Raw genomic sequence first — 22,807 nt, forward strand, 5'->3', positions numbered from 1 at the left:
TCTCTTTCCACTCCTCCTCCCCTGCCACTTTATTTCTCTCGTTTGCCATCCTGTCTCCTTTCTCTCCAATCTTGCCTGACTTTCAGCAGCTTAGGAACTAGCCTGGTCACCTTTCATATGTTCTCACATATCAGCATTCTTTGAGGCTAAAAGTTCATGTGTTTGTTCTTAACTCAAAGGCAAGCTGTGACATACCTTGGGTGCAGATGGGAGATGACATACCCAGTGACTGCACTCTTTGAATACAGTTACTGTTTTTATCAAATTTCACTGAGGAAGTTTAGCAGTCTCGTGAACATTGTACAATCATCATTTTCATCAGATAAATTGCATTAACTATAACCTGAAAGATTCATCATCTTACATGAAGAAGAAAACATGCAAAATAAGAATAATATSCACAGAATAAAAATACAGGTTTGTTTCTTCAGGTTGTTTTTGCACACTGGACATTTTAAAACCAGCAGCTGATACTGCTTAAGCATGCTGCATTATATAGACTAAAGAAGACGATTAGATCTATTAACATATAAAACGAAGAGCTGAATAAATGAAAGCATTCATAATAATCTTTAATGCTCTACATCTAACAGACTTTCCTATGGATACGATATAGCAATTTTTCTATGTGCTACCTTTTTTGATCTGTTCATCAATTATTTTATCTGCATACTATAAGAACAACACTTATTCCCATCAGTTTTCCTTTGTATTATGTTTCAAACAGTTTATAATTAAGATTAAAAAGAGAGAGAGATGCAACTTTATATAGTCTGTGGATGAAAATTTTTGCCCCAAATTGAGGGATGAAGTGGAATTACTTGGTCTTTTTTGTGAAATAGGGAAAGTTAGAAATTCTGGGCAATCTTAAGTTACTTTTGGATATCTTCAACTGTAAAAGTTTTATGCTTGTAAAGAAAAACCACAAGTTAAAATTCACTGGTAAGGAGGCCAATAGTTATTTTGGTAGTGGGAAAACAAATATGTCTAATTTTGAAAACAGCTTATTCTGAATGTCTGCCAATGTTTTTCAATACTGTTTTGAGTGAATCATAGTGTGACATTTTTCCTGAGTGTATACGTTCTTGCAAGATCATAGACATTTATGGCACACCTTGCTTATTGAGTAAACAAGGATTTCTAGACAGGACCCGCCATTATTATAACATAAGCTCAAGATTAAACATATTAAACTGAAAATGAAGCCTAAAACATTGTCACTGGAGGGACTTAGGTCATACCAACAAGTTCAGTGTGCTATAGCAATGCCCAAGTAACTGTACACATGTTGTAACCTGTTACAACAAGGTAGTCTGAGTTAGCTTAACCCTTGATGAAGGAGTTGACTTGTGTTACCTTGCATTTACAGCAGGTTATAGTCACAAATATGGACAGTTAATACTAAGTAAGCCAAGTAGTGTTTAGGATTCTAAATTCCAGAAGTACTTTTCAAAGTACAGCTGTGTGAACCTATCAAGTGAACTATTGCAATTCTCAAAAATTCTTAATTTTTGAGTTTTCACTAGATTTTTATGGTTCATTGTAGCTTTAGAGCTCTTTATTTCAATTTGTGAATCAGGATAGTCTATGAATCATCTGACCTTCTCTGAAAGGATATGTACTTTAGACATGCCTGAGGTAGTCATGAAGAGCAACAGAGGAGGTAGTTTTCGAAAAGCAGAATGTCTGTACCATTTGCAGTCAGATCTTTTATGCCCAAGGTTATGTTATTATTAATTTTAACGCTCCCCTTTAAAGTGACTCAGACATATTTTATGATTTTTCACCAAATTCTATTATTTAAGTTAGGGTATAATATTGTATGTTTCTGCAGTAATTTCCTGAGGAATTGCTGTGGAGAACATTAGGAGTTTATCTTTGCCAAACTTAAATTCTAGTTCCATTACTTGAACCTTTATGAACATACAGTAAATATAGATGAATATCATCTGTTTACTATTCTCAATTTTGTCTTAAAAATCCAGACATCATCTGAATTTTTATTAACCCTGTCTAAACGTGCAAGCTGGGAATCAGTCCAGAAACAAGCAGCGTAAGAAGTCTGCTATGCGTTTGTGCAGTTCCTGTGTAGCAATAGGAATACTCAGTAGATGAGCGATCCCATACAGGGAGGGCAGGAAAAAAGAATTTCCAGTATTTTGGGAGAAAAAAATCCAGAAATACCTAGTACCAATGTTGTATTTTTTTCAAACYTCAGTAACAACCATGGTACCAAACTTATTTTTGTCAGTAATATGAATACAAAAAAGTATTTCTAAACACACTTACAAATAAACTGCTTTTATTCACTGTATATAGAAGTTATATAAGATTACCCTAAATCAGTGAAGAATACATTTAAATTAAGTGCATACTTAAGTAATAGTATTAGTGAATGAAAATGAGTAAAGGCACGTGCAAATACTTGGTAGCATTCTAGAAGCATAAGTGAAGGGAGACAGGATACATTCATGCATTGACAGTTTTCAATTTGGATTTCTATGTGGGGTCCCTGTGAGTTCCTGTATATAAATGTAAGAAACAGAGATGACCAAATGTATGTTGCTGGTGGTCAAAAGAATAATCAGATTTTTCACCTCAGGTTTTTTCATTTTTCTTATTCTTAGAGATATAAGTTGTTTCTCCTATATTATTGTTGTGTCTTAATTTAGTAGTCACATTTTATGATTTGTGTTTCTTGTTGAGAAGTGTTATAAGGTTTTAAGACATTTGTGGCTTAATAACATTTGTTCTTCATATTTACTTCCCAGCAGCTGTCCTTTATTTCGCCAAACCTGTTACATTCCAGGAGCAGTTTATAGGTTAGCATGTTCAGTAGGCTTCTAGTCATATATAGTCGAAACCTGTTAGCTAGTGTAAAGTTTTTAATGTTTTTTGTTGCTTTGGTGACAGTTTTCCCTCTTTATTTTAGAGTCTGCATATTTGGCTACTAAGGTTAATCTTTGCTGATGTCCATATTCCACAGAAAGTGTAGCTTGCAGCTCCTTTCATATTTATTCACTTTCATATTATCAAATATTCTGGTCATAAAAAGCTTTTCCCCCTCTGTTCTTTTTTAGAAGGCTATTGTTAAGCTTGATCATTTTATAGAAACAATCCTTTGGTTTTCCACGGAGATCTTCACTGTATCTTTAACCATTCTCTATTGCGAATTTAAATATTCGCTGTTTCGGTTTTTCAACTCTCCTAAACTGTAAAATAAGCAAATATAAGAGGGGTATTTTGCTGCTTTTTCATAAATATATTTATGCCTTGCAAGTACCACGTGTTTTCAGTACAGCTTAATCTTCTTGCCCAGTCATAGCTACGCAATATATATTATTGCTGACATTCTGTTAGAGAGCTATATCTGGAGAGAAGTATCTGCAAGTCTTTGTAATAACACAAAGTTAGTCTCAGATACTRTACATTTCATTTAATACGTGAACAAAAATAGTAAAAGCATGCTTTTCGCAATTAGGAAATATTGCTTAGGTGACACTTCAGTTTTACTCGGGTAGGCATGGCTTAAGCATGGTGGAAATCTCCAGTGCCACACCAGGAAAGAATTCTTGGAAAGGATTGTGAAAATTTTACTATTTAGGAACTTGTTGCTTTTCTTTTTGTTTTAAGCATATATATTCTTAATTTGTTGTCAGGTACGTTGTCCTAAAAGTACAAGATTTATTGTAGTCTTAAAATATAACAATAAATAAATCTTAATCAGCTTTTAAGATTACCCCTTCTCTGCACTAAATAAGACCTCTTTATGTGCGATTTATTCATGTTCACATAACTTAAAGATGAATGTATTGCTTATAAAATGCAACCAAAATTCAATAGAAAATATTTATTAATGGTTCTTTATACAATAGCTCCTGAAGATCAATGTAAAGCTAAGCTACATGTATAAGGATATATAATTGCAGATGTGAGAGAGAGAAAATCATATGCAGTAGCAGTATCGTAAAAATGTTGGATGTATTTGAAACAATCTCATCCTTTCTCTCATTACTATATGTTTTCCTTGCTTTTGAAAGCTGCTTTAAGCAAGCTGTTTTAGGATTCTGTATTCAGATGTGCTTTGCAGAACAGTTAAAACAACATTAAAATTGACAATAGTGTTTAAGTGGCGAAGCAATCAACCTGCGGTAGGTTTTTAATATTCTGTAGTTTCACAGAGCATCCCTAGCACACTACAGATAAATCAGTCATACTGGAAATGTGCTTAGCTATCTCTGGCCCCCATGTTTATTTTTTAATTAATATAATGACTTTTGCATAACATCAAAGTTCTAGATGAAGTTGCTGTTGAACTTTCTTAAAAAACAAGGAAATACTAGTATTTTCACATTACAAGTCAGTTTGATTCACAGAAATATTAAATGTTTTAATCCAGGAAGCATATGCTAGTAGCGCAAACCTATGACCTGAGTTGTTATGATGATTTACATGTAGTCTGTAAAAGTGATCAGAGAGGAATTAGCCTAAAGACAGCATTGAAGGATTTTCTTCTTCTCTCTTTTCTTACACAAAGAAATCAGATTTTTTTCTCATTTAAGAGAATAAGGAATTAAAATTATTAAATAACTCACCATCTGACAGTTTGATAGTGAAACCTGAACACACACAGTGCATGGAGAAAAGAGGAACAAATTATGAAAGCTTTTATTAAAGTCTAACAGCAGAGATTGAATTGGTGATTAAGATTTTGCATGAAGGAGACTTCTTCTTAAGCTTCCACAGTTTAACATTTAAGTTGAGATTAAGAAACCTGTTGGTAAATGCACTACAACCTGGAGACCCGGAAGAGTGGTTTGGCTTCGTTTGACTTCTACTCTTCTCTTAAAAGAGAGTTTGAAAATGATTGCCTTTTAATACAGAGCTGAATCTTCTTTAGAAATGTGGATTCTGGGTTTTGAGACAGCTCTTTGTTCTGTCAAATATTCAGTAAATGTTGAAGGATTCTTTTTTTCATAAAATAATGAAACAGACCAATTTTCAGCTGATTGTAAGGTAACTGATTTTAAAAAAAAAAAAAAAAAAAGAAAAAAAGGCCTTTTATATTAGGCTTCAGGAAACCTGTAATCCATTTCATGTATCTGTATTGCTAGTATTATTTAGTATTATTTTTAACTTTTCTTTGTATAATTAGAGGTACGTTGTTAGCAAGAAAATATCTGTGTTCTGGCCATCCGTGCACTGGTATTGACAAGATCCCCCAGGTCCTGTGTCGAGGGTCTGTGGTTACGATTATCAGGGTTTCAACAAGGCTTTTATAACTGCAGTTGCTACAATGTTAATATTCTTTTTGAAATAATAAAACGCTTTATTTCAGTCTATTTCATTATGTTTACAGATCACATATTTTGGTCTGTCTTCTCTCATTTCAGCCTACCTCCCTATTCTAGGCAACACTGCAGTTTCAGGTATCATCATCCTTTTCTGGGAGCATTAGCTCTTTTCCTTTTTACGTTAATTTTCAGTTTACTTACTCATATCTTTAATATTGATGGGTTGATATCACTGTATTCTCAGAGAAATTTTCCTTCCTTGTTTGTATGTATGCCTGTGTTGTAAACACCCATAGGTGTAGAGACTCACATCAGWGAAATAACTTGGTTAACATGCTTCGTGATCCAAGCTGTGCAAAGATTCCTGCTAGATGGAACTATTTGTGTGCAAAATACGATGCTTGTATATCTGAGGCTCACGGATCTTGCTCCAAGTCTGATTTGAAGTATTTGCAGAGCTGAGTCTTGAATTTGCCAGATATTACCTTTGAAGAAAAATTGTAATATGATTACTTTCATAAACATCTAAAAATAAGTGCTTTTAAAAGTTTATTAAAACATATTGCTGAAAATTCTAGGGTCATCAAAAGTTTACATGTATTTACTGTCCTATGAAATATCCTGGGGGGGGGGGAAGGTGTTGGGATTGTTCAGCAATTGTAAAGTGTAGTTTCTATTTTATTTTTCCAAATTATTTTTTATTATTCCAAAATAATGAAATCTGATTTGCAATCTGGTCATCTAGTTCCTTCTAGAAAAAAAGCCATGCCATAGGGATACCAGTAAAACACATATAAAGTATTTATTTGAAAAAATATAATCATTAATGATGCAGAATATTTGTTTTTAACATGTAATAGAAGGTGTTATGGCACTGTTCTACTTGAAACTGCCTATGATTATTACCTCTGAGAACATTTAAAAGCTGTGTGAAATTTCGTTTATAGATTCACGCTATCATATGCATTATGTGGGTACCATGTTGTCTAAGGTATTTCATGGTGTTTTGGAGTTTAACTAACAGTACTTGATTTTTATTTTTAATGTCTTCAGAAAAGGTTGTATGCATTTTTTCATGCTGTCAGGATGGAGCCAAGCAAAAAAAAAAAACAAAAAAATTCAAGGAATTAATTTTCATTAACCATTTCAGCCACAGGATATGTTGTATTTAATGTCTGTGTGCCATGGTGATTTACTAGAAATGCATTAAGATTGCATGAATGTTTTCCCTTGTATATATATGTGTGTGTGTGCATGTGTATATATATAATCTATAAAAATATATGATATCAAATTATCTAAATACATTAACAAAWTGTTGTAATTATATTTTATCTTTTTATATATTGTCTGTTTTTGCAATTGTGATTTTATTGGTAGTCTTATATTTTAACTTTAAATAGGAATCTGATATCGTTTTAAAATGTGGGATAATATTGTTCTAATGACCTGGCTATGTTATAATATATAATGCATTATTGTTAGTTTATTAAATTTATAATACTTCTATATAATTCTATAATACTATTAAATATGTAATTCACATATAAAAATATACATTTTTTATCCTATGCACTAATCCTCAAATGTTTGGAAGAGACTGTTTTCATATATTTTGAGGAGACATTTCTTACTTTGAAAACTTCCTATTCTTATTGCAGCCGGTTTTAGAAGAAGCTTTCGTCTTAGCAGAAAAGATAAAAAAACAAACAAGTCTATGTATGAGTGCAAGAAAAGTGATCAATATGATACAGCAGATATCCCAACATATGAAGAAGTTGCAAAATACAGACGACAACCTAATGAAAAATACAGGCTTGTAGTCTTGGTTGGTAAGTTGTTTTCTTTATTTTTAACCTGGTAAAACAGAGAACAGCTGGTTAGCACAGTGCTTATCACTCAGGTTGGAAGGGACTTCAGGAGATCATCTAGTCCAAACTCCTGCTCAAAGGAGGGTCCACGCTGAGTTCAGACCAGTTTGCTGATGGCTTTGTCAAGTCAGGTCTGGAAACCTGCCAAACCTGGAGATTCTGCAGCCTCTCTGGGAAGCTGCTCCAGTGCTTCGTTACCCTCAGAGTGGAAACTTTTTCCTTATATCCAATTGGAACCTCATCGGTTTCAATTTATGACCTCCTGTCCTCCCACCATGCTCCTCACTCAACAAAGAGACTGACTCTGTCTTCTCAATAAGAATAAGGTAGGTCCCCTGACACCCTCTCTTCTCCAGCTGAACAAGCCCAGTTCCCTCAGCCTCTCCTCACAGGTCGTGTGCTCCAGCCCCTGACCACCTTGGCAGCCTTCCATAGGACTTGCTTCTGTTTATCGACAGCTTTCATGTGTGGTGGGCCCCGCCTGCCAGAGTAAAGAGCATTTAGCGTTGAGTAAAGAGGAAGAATCACTTCCTTGCACCTACTGGCCATGCTCCTGTTGATGCCTCCCAGGGTGCTGTTAGCCTTCCCTGCCACCAGGCATGCCCTGCGGACTTGCACTTGGGTCACTGCCCACCAGGACCCCAGGTCCTTTCAGCAGAGCTGCTCCCCAACCAGTCAGCCCCCCACCAGTGCTGCTGTAGGAGTTCTTCTGTGCAAGACTTTGCATTTGTCCTTGTTGAATTTCACGAGGTTTCTGTCAGCCCATTCCTGTGGCCTGTCTGGGTCCCTCTGAACAGCAGCCCTGCCCTCAAGCAAGTCAGCTGCTTCCCCCACCAGTTTGGTGTTGTCTGCAGCCTTGATGAGGGCACGTTCTGTCTCCTCCTCCAGGTTAYTGATACAGGTAAGAATCAGGATATGTCCAAGGTAGCCCCCTGAGGAATTCCATTTGTAAACAGTCTCCAGGTAGAGTACAGACCACCTTTGAGTGGCATGTTCCATCCAGCTTTTCACCCGTCTAGTAGTCCACCTATCAAGACAAAATGTCACAACTTGGAATCAGGATGCTGTAGGAGACTGTGTTGAAACCCTTGCTAAAACAAAAGGAGAAGATGGCTTTAAAATGTAGCTGTCAAAGTGATTACTCTGAACTTGGCAGTCAACTGTACTAAAACTCGTAAGAATTAAGGCAGTAGGAACACRGCCTTCTGCTCTTACAGATCAATCAATATTGGCATGTGGAAAAGGAGAGAAAAAGAATAAATTTCTGTGATCAGCTGAGGCAGAATATATAGATGGAAGGCAACAAAGCTATGACGTGTTAGAATAAGTAAATATACAAGTTGAGAGGAAGGTAGGTAAGAGGTAGACTTCTGTGCCCCAAAAGCAGATGTAAACGTAGTTGCAGAAGGCAGACATCAAGGTGTCATTCCTAGTCAGCTTTCTGTTGTTCTATAATTTGTCACTACCGTGGGTCTCCCACAGCAGTTAGTGTCTAATCAAAATGTGTTGCTTCAGTCGTCTGAAAAAAAGAGAAAATATCTTAAATTTTTTAGAAGTTACCAGAATGTCTAATTATTTTTTGTTTCTTTTGCTGTAGCACATAGGTTGATGCTTCATTAGAAAAGTCTCCTGTATTCTGAAGGCAGCAGAGCAGGAGAAATATGACCCTCTATCAGGGACTGTTACAAACTGTTGAGTGGCTGTGTTTTTATATCACTCATATCCAAGGGAACATTAAATTTAGTTTTTAATAAACAGTTTTGTCACTCTCCAGCACTAAAATTCAGCCACCTACTAGTGTGATCACTGTGAGATTGTGGGCTATATACAACAAGTAATAACATGGTTGAGTTGATTTTACACTTACATCAACAGAGTGCAGTGCAAAAGTGTGATAAGTAGACGTTTTATAACAAATTGCATATGTCTGATCTAAGGAATACCTAGAGATTTCATTTGATTTTTGTTGTAATAAATCACATGAAGAAAGTGTGCTTTTTCAGTAACAAAAGCAGTTCRGAAATTTATTGCAGACTTCAGTAATTCTAATGTTTTTTCTCTGGATATTAAGAGCAGCTTAAGTCTGGCCAATACCATAAAAACGTCTTGGGCAAAATGTGGAAAAACTAGCAGAGCTAAGCAACACAGGTACAGTAGAAGTGAACACTTTTAAAAAGCTTTTTGTGTGCCAGTAGCAGCATTCAATATAATCTGTCAAATATAATTTGGGTATTAGTACCAGGAAAAAAAGGACAGTAATTAATTTATAATCGAAATAGTTGGGTGCTTGACATGTCCAATGTACAATGTGCAATGAACTAAACACGTTGGAAGGTTTTTTTTAGATTTTTGCTGTGTTCTTTTTGAGGGGAGGCTGAGGGGAGAGGGGGAGACCTGACAGCTTTGAAGTGGAAATTTCTTCTAGCTTGATTTTAAATTGCTGTAGCTTAATTAACAGATTGCAAGTTGCATGTGTGGTAATTTTTAGTCTCTTCTAATGTGAGATGTATTAGGTTCAGGTTCAGCTAGACCTTGTCTGCAAATGTACATCGATGAATACATATCCTTGGGGCTAAAATAGTGGATTATCTGGAGCAGTAATAATGCAGGTGATTCTCCTGTGCTGTCTTTTAATTGTTATGAATGTGATGAGCCCACTGAGAACAAAATTATCCAAATATCATAAGACTACTATTTTTCTGGTAAGTTACTGCTCCCAGCCTACCCACACATCACTGAAGTTTTCCTTTCATAAATGTTGCCTGCATCCTAAGAATGATACCTTGCAGCCCTATCAGGGAGAGGCAGAATATTTTAATATTAAATATGTTTTTAGACAATCGAATTTTTATTTATGTTAATGAACAAAAGTCCTACTCACAAAGGCTTCTTCTTGAGTGATTGTGAGGGCCAAACTAGCACAGAATGCATTTCCTAAATATCAGAATGGACGCACCATATAAAGCAAGCTCAGTAACAACAAACTATTAGCATGTGTCCCAGACCACGTACAGTTATGTGCATATAGTGTGATTGCCAGAGAGGCATTCAGAGCCTGAGTAGTCCCTTTCAGGTCATCTATGGTGAGGCATCTGCCTTAAGTGGACAGTGGTGGCAGCAAAGATCAGAGGTGTGGACGAGTGAAGGAGCAGTGTTTATTGGTATGTGACATAAATTAAAAAATGTGCTCTATCCCAGAGCTAGGCTGTCAGTACTCCCCTCAGTGGTGTCCTCTGGTCTCCAATGCAAACAAATGGCATCTATAATTCAGGTTTGGAATAAAAAACATTTTGGAAATGCTCTATATTGTTATAATACTTGCATTTAAAAAAAATACCCATCACTTTTGGTTTAGTTGTGAAGGACCAGCCAGGTCTGTCTCAGCAAGGAGAGGATGAGATGGAGTGCCTCTTGGCTTTCTTTTTTTTCCTGGCTTTCCTTCAACATGTACAAAGACTGTTGAGGAGTAGCTTGTAGAGACCTAATAGATCTACAGCAATATTGTAGGAAGATGGCATACTATGCCCATATTACTTCAAGTAAACCGTCTGGTTAGTGATTACTGTCTCCATTAAACCTTCCTGGCTAAAGGCACGGGTAGGTCAGCATGATTCAGTGATGTCTGATTTACAAAGAATGCAATATTTATATAGGCTAATCTTGCCTGTGGGAACACCAGTGTAACCTSCCTGTTCCTCCTTCAGTGAACGGCAAATTTAGAAATACTCCCACTGCTAGTCATTATTTACTGAAACACAAAATAATGAGGTTCTGCTTTCTGCCTCATACCTAATTGTTTCCACAAGTGCTACAGTTGGACGTGCGTGTGCAGTCGTTGCTTTGTAGCAATCAGTTGTACTAAAGAGAAGGAGTAATTCAACTACAGAAACCAGTCTCTTACCTAACTTCCAAAATCTTTTCTGAAAGGCAACTTTCTTTTTTGTGTCTCAAATAATATATTTCTACTAGCTGAATATATATCTATTTGTGAAGAATGACTTGTCAGATTAGCCTTCCTGACTCTTGAACTTGCATAAAATGTTATTTCCAGTTTTATTCAGACATGTGTATGTGGTGCAAAACTTAATGCAAGTTTTAATGATTTTTGGTCTTAAGGCTGCAAGCGTCTCTCAGTCAGGTGAAGTAGGCACTATAGTTTATTTTTGCAAGATTCAACCATAATTTAGTTTACATGACTCAAGATGGAACAGCAATTGACGTAAATATTCCTCTAAAAATAAACAAAATATCGCTAAATCTCTTGCCATAACACTAAATATTGCTGCATGGGTTGTTCTGTAGTAAAGCTAAACCTTCCTACAGTCATGGGGCTCACATCCCTTGCATTTTCCTATAAGAATTTGGATTGTCTTCTTCAATCCTGATGCATTGTTCTCTTCCTGAGTTCAAATCGTATGTTCAGATTTGTAATTATTGGAAACCCATGTCTTTCTTGGTTGCATCAAAATGAATGTTCAGAGTAGAAGTATACATTACATTTGGGAAATGTAGTATAAAAAAGCATAATTAACGGCACTGCTAATTAGGTATCAGCCTTCAGTGTCAATTCGCTACACTTATGAGAGTTCTACAAAGACAGCACTGAATCAGAAGGCTCTACACCTTTTAGTAGTTAAATTCAAAGGTGATTTTAAAATGGTAATCTGTAAGGAGAGATGGTGATATTTTGGTATGAAAACAGAATTTATCTAAGTTTCAAAAGCATTTGTGACAATATATGAAGCCTGGGCTCTTCATATATAAATAGAGCTAAAAGTATATTGTTGATTTGACAGCATGTAAACTAAGGAAATAATATTTGTGTAAATTTGACGGGAAATATTTTTTGCTTTAAAGAAATACAATGGTTTTTTTTACTTGAATTGCACTTATTCTTTCATTCTGCCTTGCTAAGATATGTTAAGGATTTTAGTTACTTTCCTTGCAAAAATTCTTATTTGCTTAAACAACTTTACAATTAGAAAAGGTACCATGTTTTTAAAAAGATTGAGAAGAAAATTAATGTCATTAGCTGCATGACACATTGCTTTCCTCTGCAGACGTGCACCAGTAGAGGCTGCTGTACACCATATTAAATAAACATTTATACATACTGATAGATTAATTTACAGGCAGGTCAGAGATGGAACTTGAAATGTAGTTGTGTGTTTAACTTATGTAAACTTATAAAATTATAAATGCAGAAGCGTTAAGATTTTACAGAGAGACCATAGTCTGGGTATAGTAGAAAGCATTTGCTTTTCATCATTATGTGTTTCTAACTTCAGACAGGACGGGTAGTCATTTCTGGAAATTGGCATCTAAAGGTGCTGAAGCATCAGTCTTTGCTTCCCAATACCAGACTTTTAATAGTAATTAACCAATAAATCACTATTTCCTTAAAATGTTTATAGAATTTTATGTCTAGTTTATAGAATGTCTCTATTAAAAAGCATTCAATGAATACGTGTATCACTTCTAGAAGAATAGCAGGATTCTTCCTTAAAAGCACATGTATTGTCCTTGTATTATTTGGGTTATGCTTCAGATGACTCACTGTCCTCTAAGCTCTGCTTTTGACCTAGCTCTGAGGACACAGAGCACCGTCAGACACACACAAGAGCACACCGAGCTGTGCTGCCTCCGCACGCGGACCACTCCGCAGCCCACCGCGGCCGAGGGCCCCTCCACCCACTGGGCAAACCGACTGGAGCCCGCAGGAAAGAGGTCTGGGGGTGGTGAGCGACTGCCCCACATAGCCTGTGAGCCTTCACCAGCAATCTGAATTCTGAATCTGAATTCTCCCTGAAACTTGTCCTTCCACCCAAGGCACCGCAGCCGAACGTCTGGAGTTGGGGATAACGAGGAGAGCAAAGGGACTGTCTTCTCATCCATTTCCAGGACAGCAGGACTCAGATGGAGGTGGAGGAGAGGGGTAAAAAAAAGCCCTGGGAAAATTCCATGCAGGCTTTGTTTCTCCTGCCATCCTCTTTCCAAGAGTGGTTTCTCTTTGGCAGCCGCACGAAGAAGGAAACATTTATTTTGGACCAGTTCAGACAGCAGGCAGGAGACAAGAAGCATTTAAAAGAAAAAACAGCAACAACAAAGGAAGAAACAAACCCACCCAAATAGGTTGTGGCCTGGGGAATGCTCTGAGCATGGAAGGGAGCTGCTGTCCCTGTGCAACGTTGTGCTGACCCGCTCAAGAGATGGGTGGGAGAGTTGCATCCTGCCATGGTCCGGACTGTGCTTGCTGCGTCCGTCTGAAGTTTGCTGCTGGGGGTGGAAGGAGTAGTATGCACAGGGCAGAGCGGGAGCAAGTCTTCTGCTGGGGAAGGCGTGCAGTGGAGAGCTGAACACACCACGTGGCGAGTTTAGTCTGTGAGAGTTTGGGATTCTGTTCCTGCAGAATGAATGCAAACCAAGTGGTTAGGCTGGAAGGCTGCAGGTTAGGGTGCAGGGGTCTGAAGTAGACCTAAGAACAGCAATGTATGTATTTTGGAGGAAGGGAGTGAGGGAAGCTCAAGTTGCTACAGCAAACAAGAAAGTTGGCTTTGCTGTCAACTTTTTGACTGACTTTTCCTTAAGAATAGTAAAGCTAGAACAGAATAACTACCAACTCTAATCTCCTGAAACTCATCAGTACTACGTATCTGATATAGTATCCACAGGCATTCCTAAATGACTCTGATTAAAAAACCAATATATATTATAGCTATATAATATGTCGTCTTATCTCAGGAAATATTTATGCCTTAAGAATAGAGAAAACTATCTGTTGGGAAAAAGCATGATATTTTTCTTTCAGGTCCTGTAGGGGTTGGACTTAATGAGCTTAAGCGGAAACTGCTGATCAGTGACACCCAGCATTATGGGGTAACAGTGCCACGTAAGTAAAAAATACATTTCTGCTGTATTAATGCTCTACTTAGTTTACAGAAACTGAAGATTTTTTCAAATTTGGGCCTCTAAGTCTAAGCTTAGCATCGAGATAACTTTTCTAATCTTTAAAAGCGCTGCTGCAGTTCTGTTTTAAATAGCATTGATTAAACTGATAAGATATTTTGCCTCAGAGGCATTGCAGTGGCTTTTCAGTGCAAGTTTAATGTGAYTGATGTCAGCAAAGTTCAATAAATGAAACTCTTCTGAAGAACACCCTGGATTCAGCTGTAAGGCAGTGAAGCATGCTGCCTTACCAGTTCTTCGTTTCTGTGCATCYAAATGGCCTTTAGATATTAGATAGTCTCAGACAGGCTGACAGATGAAGACTAATGATAAACAGTTTCATCCTATCAATAAATGAAATAAATCCATTTGATTAGCCTTAGAAAAGTTTATTTGTTTTTTCCCTTCCCCATATCTGACCAAGTTGTGTAGTTTGTGTAACATTGTTCTAAGTAACATTGCTTTATAGGAACTTCTATAGTACATTACTGGATTTTCTTTACTGTGGATGACTTGACAGCTTTAGTTAAACTTTTATTTGGTGGTCTACATACTACCTGTAATTTTACCTCCTAGTAGGACTAGACCTCCTAGTCCTTTAAAAATATAGATCTGACATTCTGAACTTGGGAAATACTGTCTCAGGGTTTTTTTGCAAATACAGGTATTCTATAAAGTATATATTTGAGATTGCTAGATGGAAAAATGCATACATTTGTCTTCAGCAATTTATTTGATTTGCAAATATTTGCCTCAGCTTAGTCTTGAAAACAACAACAAAAAAAGCCAGATGTTCCCAGATATTTAACCTATTGAAGCATATGCAATCCCTTACCCAAAACTGTTTCTCTAAAATTGCCAGTATTCATTAAACTGCCTTTTCTCTTTTCTCCTCAAAATTTGTGGTTATAATTTAGAACAAACAAGTAGAGAAATCCATCTCCCTGAAATTCAGTAAGTCAGAACTTTCAAGGAGACCAGGGCATTCCTGTCGTGGAAATGTTTCTTTTTGTGTCAGCCTAAGAGCAGCATGACATCAAGTGACATTTTAGGCTGCGTTTCTGCCAGCAGGGCGGGTATGTTCAGATGGGATGGAGAGCTGTCAAGTGCAAATTGTAATGAATATGAATTTGTAATGGACTCGTTATTCCTAAGTGGCAACCCCACAAATAAGTTTTATTCAAAAGCAAAACCTTTGTACCTTGACATACATTGTACTGTTGCATTCTGCATATCCCCCTTTTTATCTTGTACTTGGGGGGAGTAAAAAGGAAATATGCAGAATGCAAATTATAATACAAGACTACTGAAAGAAAAAGAAATTCCTTTTTGATCACCAGAAACAGGAAAGCACTCAAGCATAAAATTCACACCCCATTTTTTTATTATCATGCCTCACATACCATAGCTACAAGTGTTATTAGCGAACATAACATTTTATAAATCAGGTTAGTGAACTTTGTTTCCCTTTATGGTCTCGTATGCTAATAAGTTGCACAAGTGGCAAGGTGGGGTAATTGTTATGGACTGCTGTTCRTTTTATTGTTCAGCTGTCTGTTCTGCTTTTATTGGGATTTTTCCACTACTTAATAAAAATGATAATCTGACACTTACCCAGTAATATTTTTCCTTTGCATGCTTTATAGCCTCAATCTGGTCAGGTACTCGAGCACCGCCTACCAGACCTAGAGCAGCCTTAAGTACATCGGAAGTTAGAGAACTGCTGTGCTTAGAGTCACAAAAGGCTTGTGTACTTTTGAATGTTTTATCAACCCATTTGCATTACACTRTTTTGCCCATCTTTCCCCCCTTTTTTTTTCTTTTAATGAAACTGCAGACACTACCCGAGCAAGAAGAAGCCAAGAAAGTGAYGGTGTTGAATACATTTTCATTTCCAAGCACTTGTTTGAGACAGATGTACAGAATAACAAGTATGTTGAAGAGATTTTACCTGAAATTGAAGCACAGTTTAAAAAATGGCTTTATTATAAAATGTGGCTGGTTGTAATTTTAGGTAATATTTCAAAGTGGGTGTAAGTTGCAGTGATTTGAAGATGTATAAMAATTACATTTTAATATCTAAGCAGTTCAGAACAGCTGCAAAAAACACAGAACAAAAAAGTACTATGTACAAAACAGAAGTGTTTTTGAGTTTCCAAGTGGTTTCAGTATTGCAGCTCATCAGTAACACACTGAAATTGCTAGTGTTCAAGAAGGGGGAGCAATCTTTTAATAGAATATTATCTGTCATGGCAATGAAGTGTTGCRATGCCAGGAGGAGGAGCCTGGAAATGCTGCAAACATGCTTAAATCAATGTTTGTGTAGTTACACGCTCTTTCAGGACAGGCACTTCCTGTTCTTTTAAATTTAGAGACCTACAGTGAAGCCCCTCACCCTAAACTCTCCAGAAATTAAACTAAAATGAAGACAATGATAGCATCATGCTCCCTAGCAGCCTATAAAATACTGTAGTTTGAAATTCTGCCCCAGTGTTTCAGAGGGCAAAAGTGTATTAGACACAAAGCTGTGGGTTTTATTGAAACTTCAAACTGTGCTTTGCTTTTTTGGCAAAGAGTGCTTGGACTTTTATAGCACATAACCAGCCGCCTTGGTTCCATTAGCACCATGCTAGCTCCTCCTCCTCTTCTGAGACAGAGAATTTGGCTATTCTGTAGTGTGCAATGAAATTTCAGTAGTTTCTATTGTTTAGCTTATCCACTGTTTTATTGCATTGCATTAGTTCAGAAAAAGAGGTGATGGAAAACATCAGTGGGCTGTTGCACTATGGTACCTTTTTTGCTTTAACTGTAACACAAGCAGGTGTTACTGATTTGAAAGTGGTAAAATAGAAGATTTCTTAAAATTGACATGCTGAAGTACTTGACAGCATTTCCTTTATAAAACATGGTAAAACTCACATGTAAAGTAAAATGTATCTGCTCCTGAATTAGATCTTATAAACCAAACTGATAAKTTTTTTCTGGAGAAAATGGAAATGGTTCCAGTTGTTTTCACCTTTTGCCACAGGTTTATTGAGTATGGCGAATATAAGAACAACTACTATGGTACAAGTTTAGACTCCGTTCGATCCGTTCTAGCTAAAAACAAAGTTTGTTTGTTGGATGTGCAGCCTCATGTAAGTAAGCACTTCTTTTGGCATCTTGTAGTTAGTTCCCTGTGCTACAAACTGAGATTCCGGGGAAAAAAACTTTGTTTCTAGAAAAGTATGTTTCATTCCATGCTGAATTTCTATTGCGCAAGCTTGCTGGGTGCCTTTATCATAGCAAGACTACCTGAAGAAGGAGGAGAAGGAACTTTCAATACATATTGGCAGATGTTCATCTTAGCAATTAACTGAATTGAAAGCCTGCAGCATAACACTGAAGATTTAATTATAAAATGATCCAGTATTTCATTCATCTTTCTGCTGTCCTGGGTTAGAGTTTTTCTCAAAAATCAGCTTTAGTTTCAGAATCCTGAAAGTATCCTTGAGCGTCCAGGGTATCCTTGAGCATATCCTGGAGCAGTCAGCAACTCTCTCTCAGACGTTTAACTGCCTGATTTCAACAGGACTGTTCAYGTAAAGGGTTTCTGTGCAGGATGGACATAAGGCGAGGGACACACTAAATGTAGTGCTGGCTGGGTGATTGGCAAGAACATTCCCGTCTAAACCACCCGTTCTTGCGTTGGCCTTGTCTTTGAGCTCAGCTGAACAGCCCCACTGGGAATTTTGTGCTCCTAATAACTGCAGGGCCTCTAGGAGGTCAACTAGTTTGTTTAACTCTAGCCGAGCTATTTCTTCTCCCGGCGTGGGTGACTTTAGTGTGGCTCTGCACAGCTGTGGCTTTCGAACCCCTGGCAGCCCGCAAACACTTGCAGGAGTGGTCTCTGCTGCGGGGCTTTGCCACGGGGCTACCCTGGCCGTGCTGGCCCAGGAGGCTCGGACGGACGAGGCAGCCCTTGCGCCGTGGCAGGAAGGGACCGGGCGGGAGCGGGGGAGGCCAGTATCACCCCCGGCACGGCCAGCACAGCGCGGCGGCTCCCGGAGCGCCCGCTCTCCCCGGGAGCTCCCGCCTGGGAGCCCCTCTGGGATCCYGCTCTCCCACTTACCCCTGATTTTATAAGTCAGTCCGTCACCTGATTCTCTCGGGAAGAGCAAATAGCAAGGAATTACTCAGTGCACAGATGGTACTAAAGAGAACGGATGACTCACCTGTTGCRACTGAGTGTCACAAACACCTTTGTACATTTCTTTCCAGGGGTATAGAAAGGGTTTTTTCCTTCTAAAATCTGTTATTAAAYTGGTCCTCCCCTACTGACCTTCCTGTTGCTCCCCCTGCTTCTCTGGCTGCAAGTGGCCGTACTAGGGACAGCCTGGCTTTTGCCAAGGCGGTTTAGCAGCAGCCCATGTGGAAATTAAGAATTTTCTTACCATTTGCAGAAAAAATTCTTGTTATGTGAATTGATGCTAATCAACAAAGTGGAATAGCATTAAATGAAAAATAGTCTTTTAGAAATGCTTTATAGGGTTGGGGTTTTTTTGTTGTTAGTGGACAGTTTTCTTCTATTACAGTAAATTCCACTGTGAGAAATAAACTAATTTTCATCTTTCCTCTTCCCAGACAGTGAAACATTTACGGACCTATGAATTTAAACCATTTGTTATATTTATAAAGCCTCCATCACTTGACCGGTTGAGAGAGACCAGAAAAAATGCAAAGATTATTTCAAGTAAAGATGATAGGGGAACTGCAAAACCCTTTACAGTAAGTATATTTAGATTTGGTAAAAACATGAGAACTTGTTAAGAGTTTTTTTGTGCTCATTTACCTTGAATTAAAGGTTGTTGCTGGTCTTCACGAGATCCCGTTCAGAGTGCTTGTCGGGGTTTACACCTGCTATACATACTGTCTCCCAGTCTCTCGCGCATCCTAAGCTTGCCTGTGGCATTTGCGTTGTTTATATATATGCTCATGCACTACATTTCCAGGGTGCTCTGTTTGATTTTATGTCATTGCAGAACCCAAAATGCAAGAAGTACATTTTTATGAGAGATAATGCTGTGGCTTTTCTTTAAAACTGCTGTATGTGGGCTCAGATGTCTCTAAGTATAAGAAATTCCTTGTTTTATCGGGTATATTATTGAATCTAAGTTTAGAGCAACCCTCAAATATAAAACATTAATTTAAAAAGTAAATGTTTCTTTAATTAAAAACCCACATCCATTAGTAAGAGACTTTTTTTTTCTTTTGAATAACTGTTACAAGTAAATAAACACTATAAGAAAGAAAGAAAAATGCTACTCACTGTCAATAATCAGAAAAAATATTAGTCAGGTTGCCCAAAAGTAACCTRCTTATTTCCTTGAGATATAATGAAATAAGATTTTAATTGAAGCTAAAGCAAAGCAAATCACAGTTAGACTTTGTTATCTACATTTACTTTGTGTATCATTTTCCTTCATTCAGATGCTCTTTAGAATTTTAAGATTTTATTTCAAGCTAGGTCACTAATGAAGACTCTATCTGACTAAGATATACTTTTGAAATAGTTTGGAAATCTTGCACTGTTGGAATATTTTGTATGCTATATGGAATGTAAAAGTAGTTCATTCTTAATAGTAATCTTTTTCAGGACATTGTTTAGTTGGGACAGTTTTAATCTCTCATATAATCAATTAAATTCCTAAGATTTGCTCCCTCCCCAAACCATGAATAGAAATTCACTGTTCTTTTACACATCCACCAAGGTCTTAAAACAATAAAGCCTGTATTGTAAAATAACCCTTGATAATRCCAAGCTGAGACTTCAGTAACAAAGCTTTCAGTGTATCATCAAAGTAAACAGAAGGATTTTCTACTSGTATGTTAACACAAAGTGTGTCTACAGTTACCATTTAGTGACTAATTGTGTTGCTGCAAGGGAAAAGAGGAAAGAATTGCCTGTTGAGCAAAGTCTACTTGTAAGAATGTTCTGTGAGATCATTTCAAATGGCAAATTCTGTATTTTTTTAAATAAAAAGTATAGTTTCCATTTCCTAATGAAAAATAAGCAAGTATCTTCAGATTTACCATAGAATTAGTTTATTCAATGTTTCTATGGACTGACTACTCCTTTCACTGATTTTATTAGGAAGAAGATTTTCAAGAAATGATTAAATCTGCTCAGATGATGGAAAGCCAGTATGGCCATCTTTTTGATAAGGTGATAGTCAACGATGACCTTGCTACAGCTTATAGTGAACTCAAAACAACTTTTGACAGATTGGAGACTGAGACCTTCTGGGTTCCCGTCAGCTGGCTACATTCATAACATTTAAATGTGCAGAACATCTGATGGTGTCTCAGAATCCAAATATGGTGCATTTTTAAGCATTACTTAATTGCTGTTTTCTTGGTAGGAGGGCTTTATAACTCCACCTGAAGAGCAGGTGCTTGAAACATCGGTCTTATGTTTCTTTGTCTTCAATCCTTCTGTTCAGAATTTTGGGACAGTACAGTCAGATTTAACCCAGGTCTTACTACACTCAAGAAAGTGAGTTAATACTAGTGTAACAAAACTGCCAAACACCACCTTGTCATTCATAAGTCTATCTCCAAGGTAATGATGGTTTTAAACATAACTACTCTCATAAAAATCACATCAGCACTTGGAAATTATCCCTTAAGTGCTTGAGAGAACTGAAACAGGCAAAAGTGACCAACATTTTTATGAGGAAGACATCATATTTTAATTAAATTAAGTACCAAGATAAATCTTTTTACTTTTTTAGATGTGAACCTTGTCTTAAATGTACAGAGTGATTTTAGTATTCCTTTGCACTTACATGGTCATGAAAAGCAAGATGTATTCAGTGGCTTAATTGTGAAATATTCTGCTGTGAGCATGCATGGATTGAAAGTATTTTCATGCATGCTTTGTGGCACAATAGAGAAAACTCATGGGAATATTTATTTAAATAGGGTAAAAGTTATCATATATATAACTTCAAAATCTTTCTTTGGGATTAATCTTCTGTAAGATCAGTGGTACATTAGTATGAATAACRAAAAATAGAGAATAACTTTTTTTCTTTAAATTGATTTCAAACATTTTAGCATCCTTTAGAATAGTGTTCCCATCAGCAATTTTCTAATAATTATTGAGGAAACCTTTGAGATCTGGAAAGCAATTGGATTAAATTAATTCYTTCTATTGTTTAGTATGTAGTGATCCTTTTTTAAAGGTGTAACAGGTATTTTGTCTCCATCTGAAAAAAAAATAATGCTGTAAACTTCAGTGTAAAAATATCCTTGACACTGGTCAGACACAGTTAGAAACCTCATATTAAATTTGATCTGGCAATGTAAGCAAATGTATAATAGATTATATTATAGATAATCTGGTAATTTTCTTTATTTACTACTGATATGCAGGAAATGAGTATATCTATAAAGATGAAGTAACACCTGTGTGTTGTGTTGTGCRTGTGTCTTATAAGTACAGAATGTGTATATGAACTTGCTAACTTCAGATCATCACATCTGTGGCATTCAAACAGGAAACAGAGTTATTTCATGTTAATCTGTAAAGAGAGTGTAGCTGTCTTGTTTAAAGAAAAAAGAATTTAGTGAAACTTTATATATTTATGGAAGGGTTGAAAAGGGATGTTAAGGTTTTAAATTTCTTGTCAATGTGATCATTTATTGAATGGATTACTAGATCCCTGTAATTTGAAACATCGTCTTTGTAAATTGAGCTCAACATTCCATGTAAATACTGTATTTCATTTTATATGCTGATAAAGCCATCAGATTTTTCAGTTTTATTCTAAATGCATATTTAGCCATATTTAATGTGTGGATCATTGCATTTGGCTTAAAGTTGTATGAAACTAATGAAATGCAAGCAACAACAGCAAAACCCCTAGGAATCTGGAAATGTTTATGCAAGAGTTAACAGACGTCCTGAATCTCAGTGCAGATACATGCTCTAACAGCTATAATGTGACTTTTGTCAAATTTCACCATTTTTCTGGTGGACTTAAGACTTTTTTGTAACCTAAATAGAAGTTTGTTGATTAAATTAATTGCATGCAGATTGCAATGTCAGTTGAACAAAATGTTTTCTATTTTTTTTTATTGCTTAAAGTCAAACGATTTTTCAGGGGATCTGGTATTCAGCATATCTATTTGCTTGCAAGGTGCTGAGTGCACTCACTGTCTCTTGCAGCTACCAAGAACTGTGAGGGCGCTGTGCATCTCTCAGGATCTGGCCATTTTCGACAAGAGGAGCTTTAGTTTTTAATGAAACACTCTGTAAGCACTGCTTCTAACCTGGGGTGTCTCAGAGCGTTACTGCAGAATAACTTTCACGTAGGGGACCTGCTTTTCTCTTTAAGAAATAGATGCTAGGATATTCGGAAAGCTCCCCATTAGGAGCAGTTCTGGCTGTCCTGCAGGCTTTTTTTCCTGTCCTTTTGAAATGATTTTAAATCCCATTGCTGGGTCGCTAGGTTCTCGGAGGACTTTCTGCAGCAGGTTTGCTGTGTCGGGCAGCAGTGAGCTGCAYGGCGCTTTGCTCCTTTCACAGAGACACCGACTCTCTGATCCCCAGCGCAGCCCTGGCAGTAATTTCCTAGACAGATGGCTGCCTGCCCCTGTCTCCAAGCCAGAAGTTAATTCCTGACTTGTAACACCTGCGAAAGAAAGGAATCC

At 37.0% G+C, this 22,807-nt stretch overlaps 1 protein-coding gene across 4 annotated transcripts in view; it reads left to right on the forward strand.

Annotated features, from left to right (window-relative positions):
* MPP7 (MAGUK p55 scaffold protein 7) overlaps positions 1-22,801 on the forward strand; it is a 161,320-nt gene extending 138,519 nt beyond the window's left edge. For all 4 annotated transcript variants that reach the window (XM_085318286.1, XM_085318289.1, XM_085318287.1 and 1 more), the window contains 6 exons: positions 6,956-7,126; positions 13,974-14,054; positions 15,948-16,041; positions 17,139-17,247; positions 18,734-18,877; positions 20,244-22,801. In XM_085318286.1, coding sequence (XP_085174412.1) covers positions 6,956-7,126; positions 13,974-14,054; positions 15,948-16,041; positions 17,139-17,247; positions 18,734-18,877; positions 20,244-20,423 — 779 coding nt within the window. In that variant the 3' untranslated portion in view covers positions 20,424-22,801. The remainder of the gene's footprint in view (positions 1-6,955; positions 7,127-13,973; positions 14,055-15,947; positions 16,042-17,138; positions 17,248-18,733; positions 18,878-20,243) is intronic.
* The last annotated feature ends 6 nt before the right edge of the window (positions 22,802-22,807 follow it).

Source organism: Rhea americana, unplaced genomic scaffold, assembly GCF_003343005.1.
Source record: "Rhea americana isolate MKP2758 unplaced genomic scaffold, rheAme1 scaffold_53, whole genome shotgun sequence".
Classification (NCBI taxonomy): domain Eukaryota; kingdom Metazoa; phylum Chordata; class Aves; order Rheiformes; family Rheidae; genus Rhea; species Rhea americana.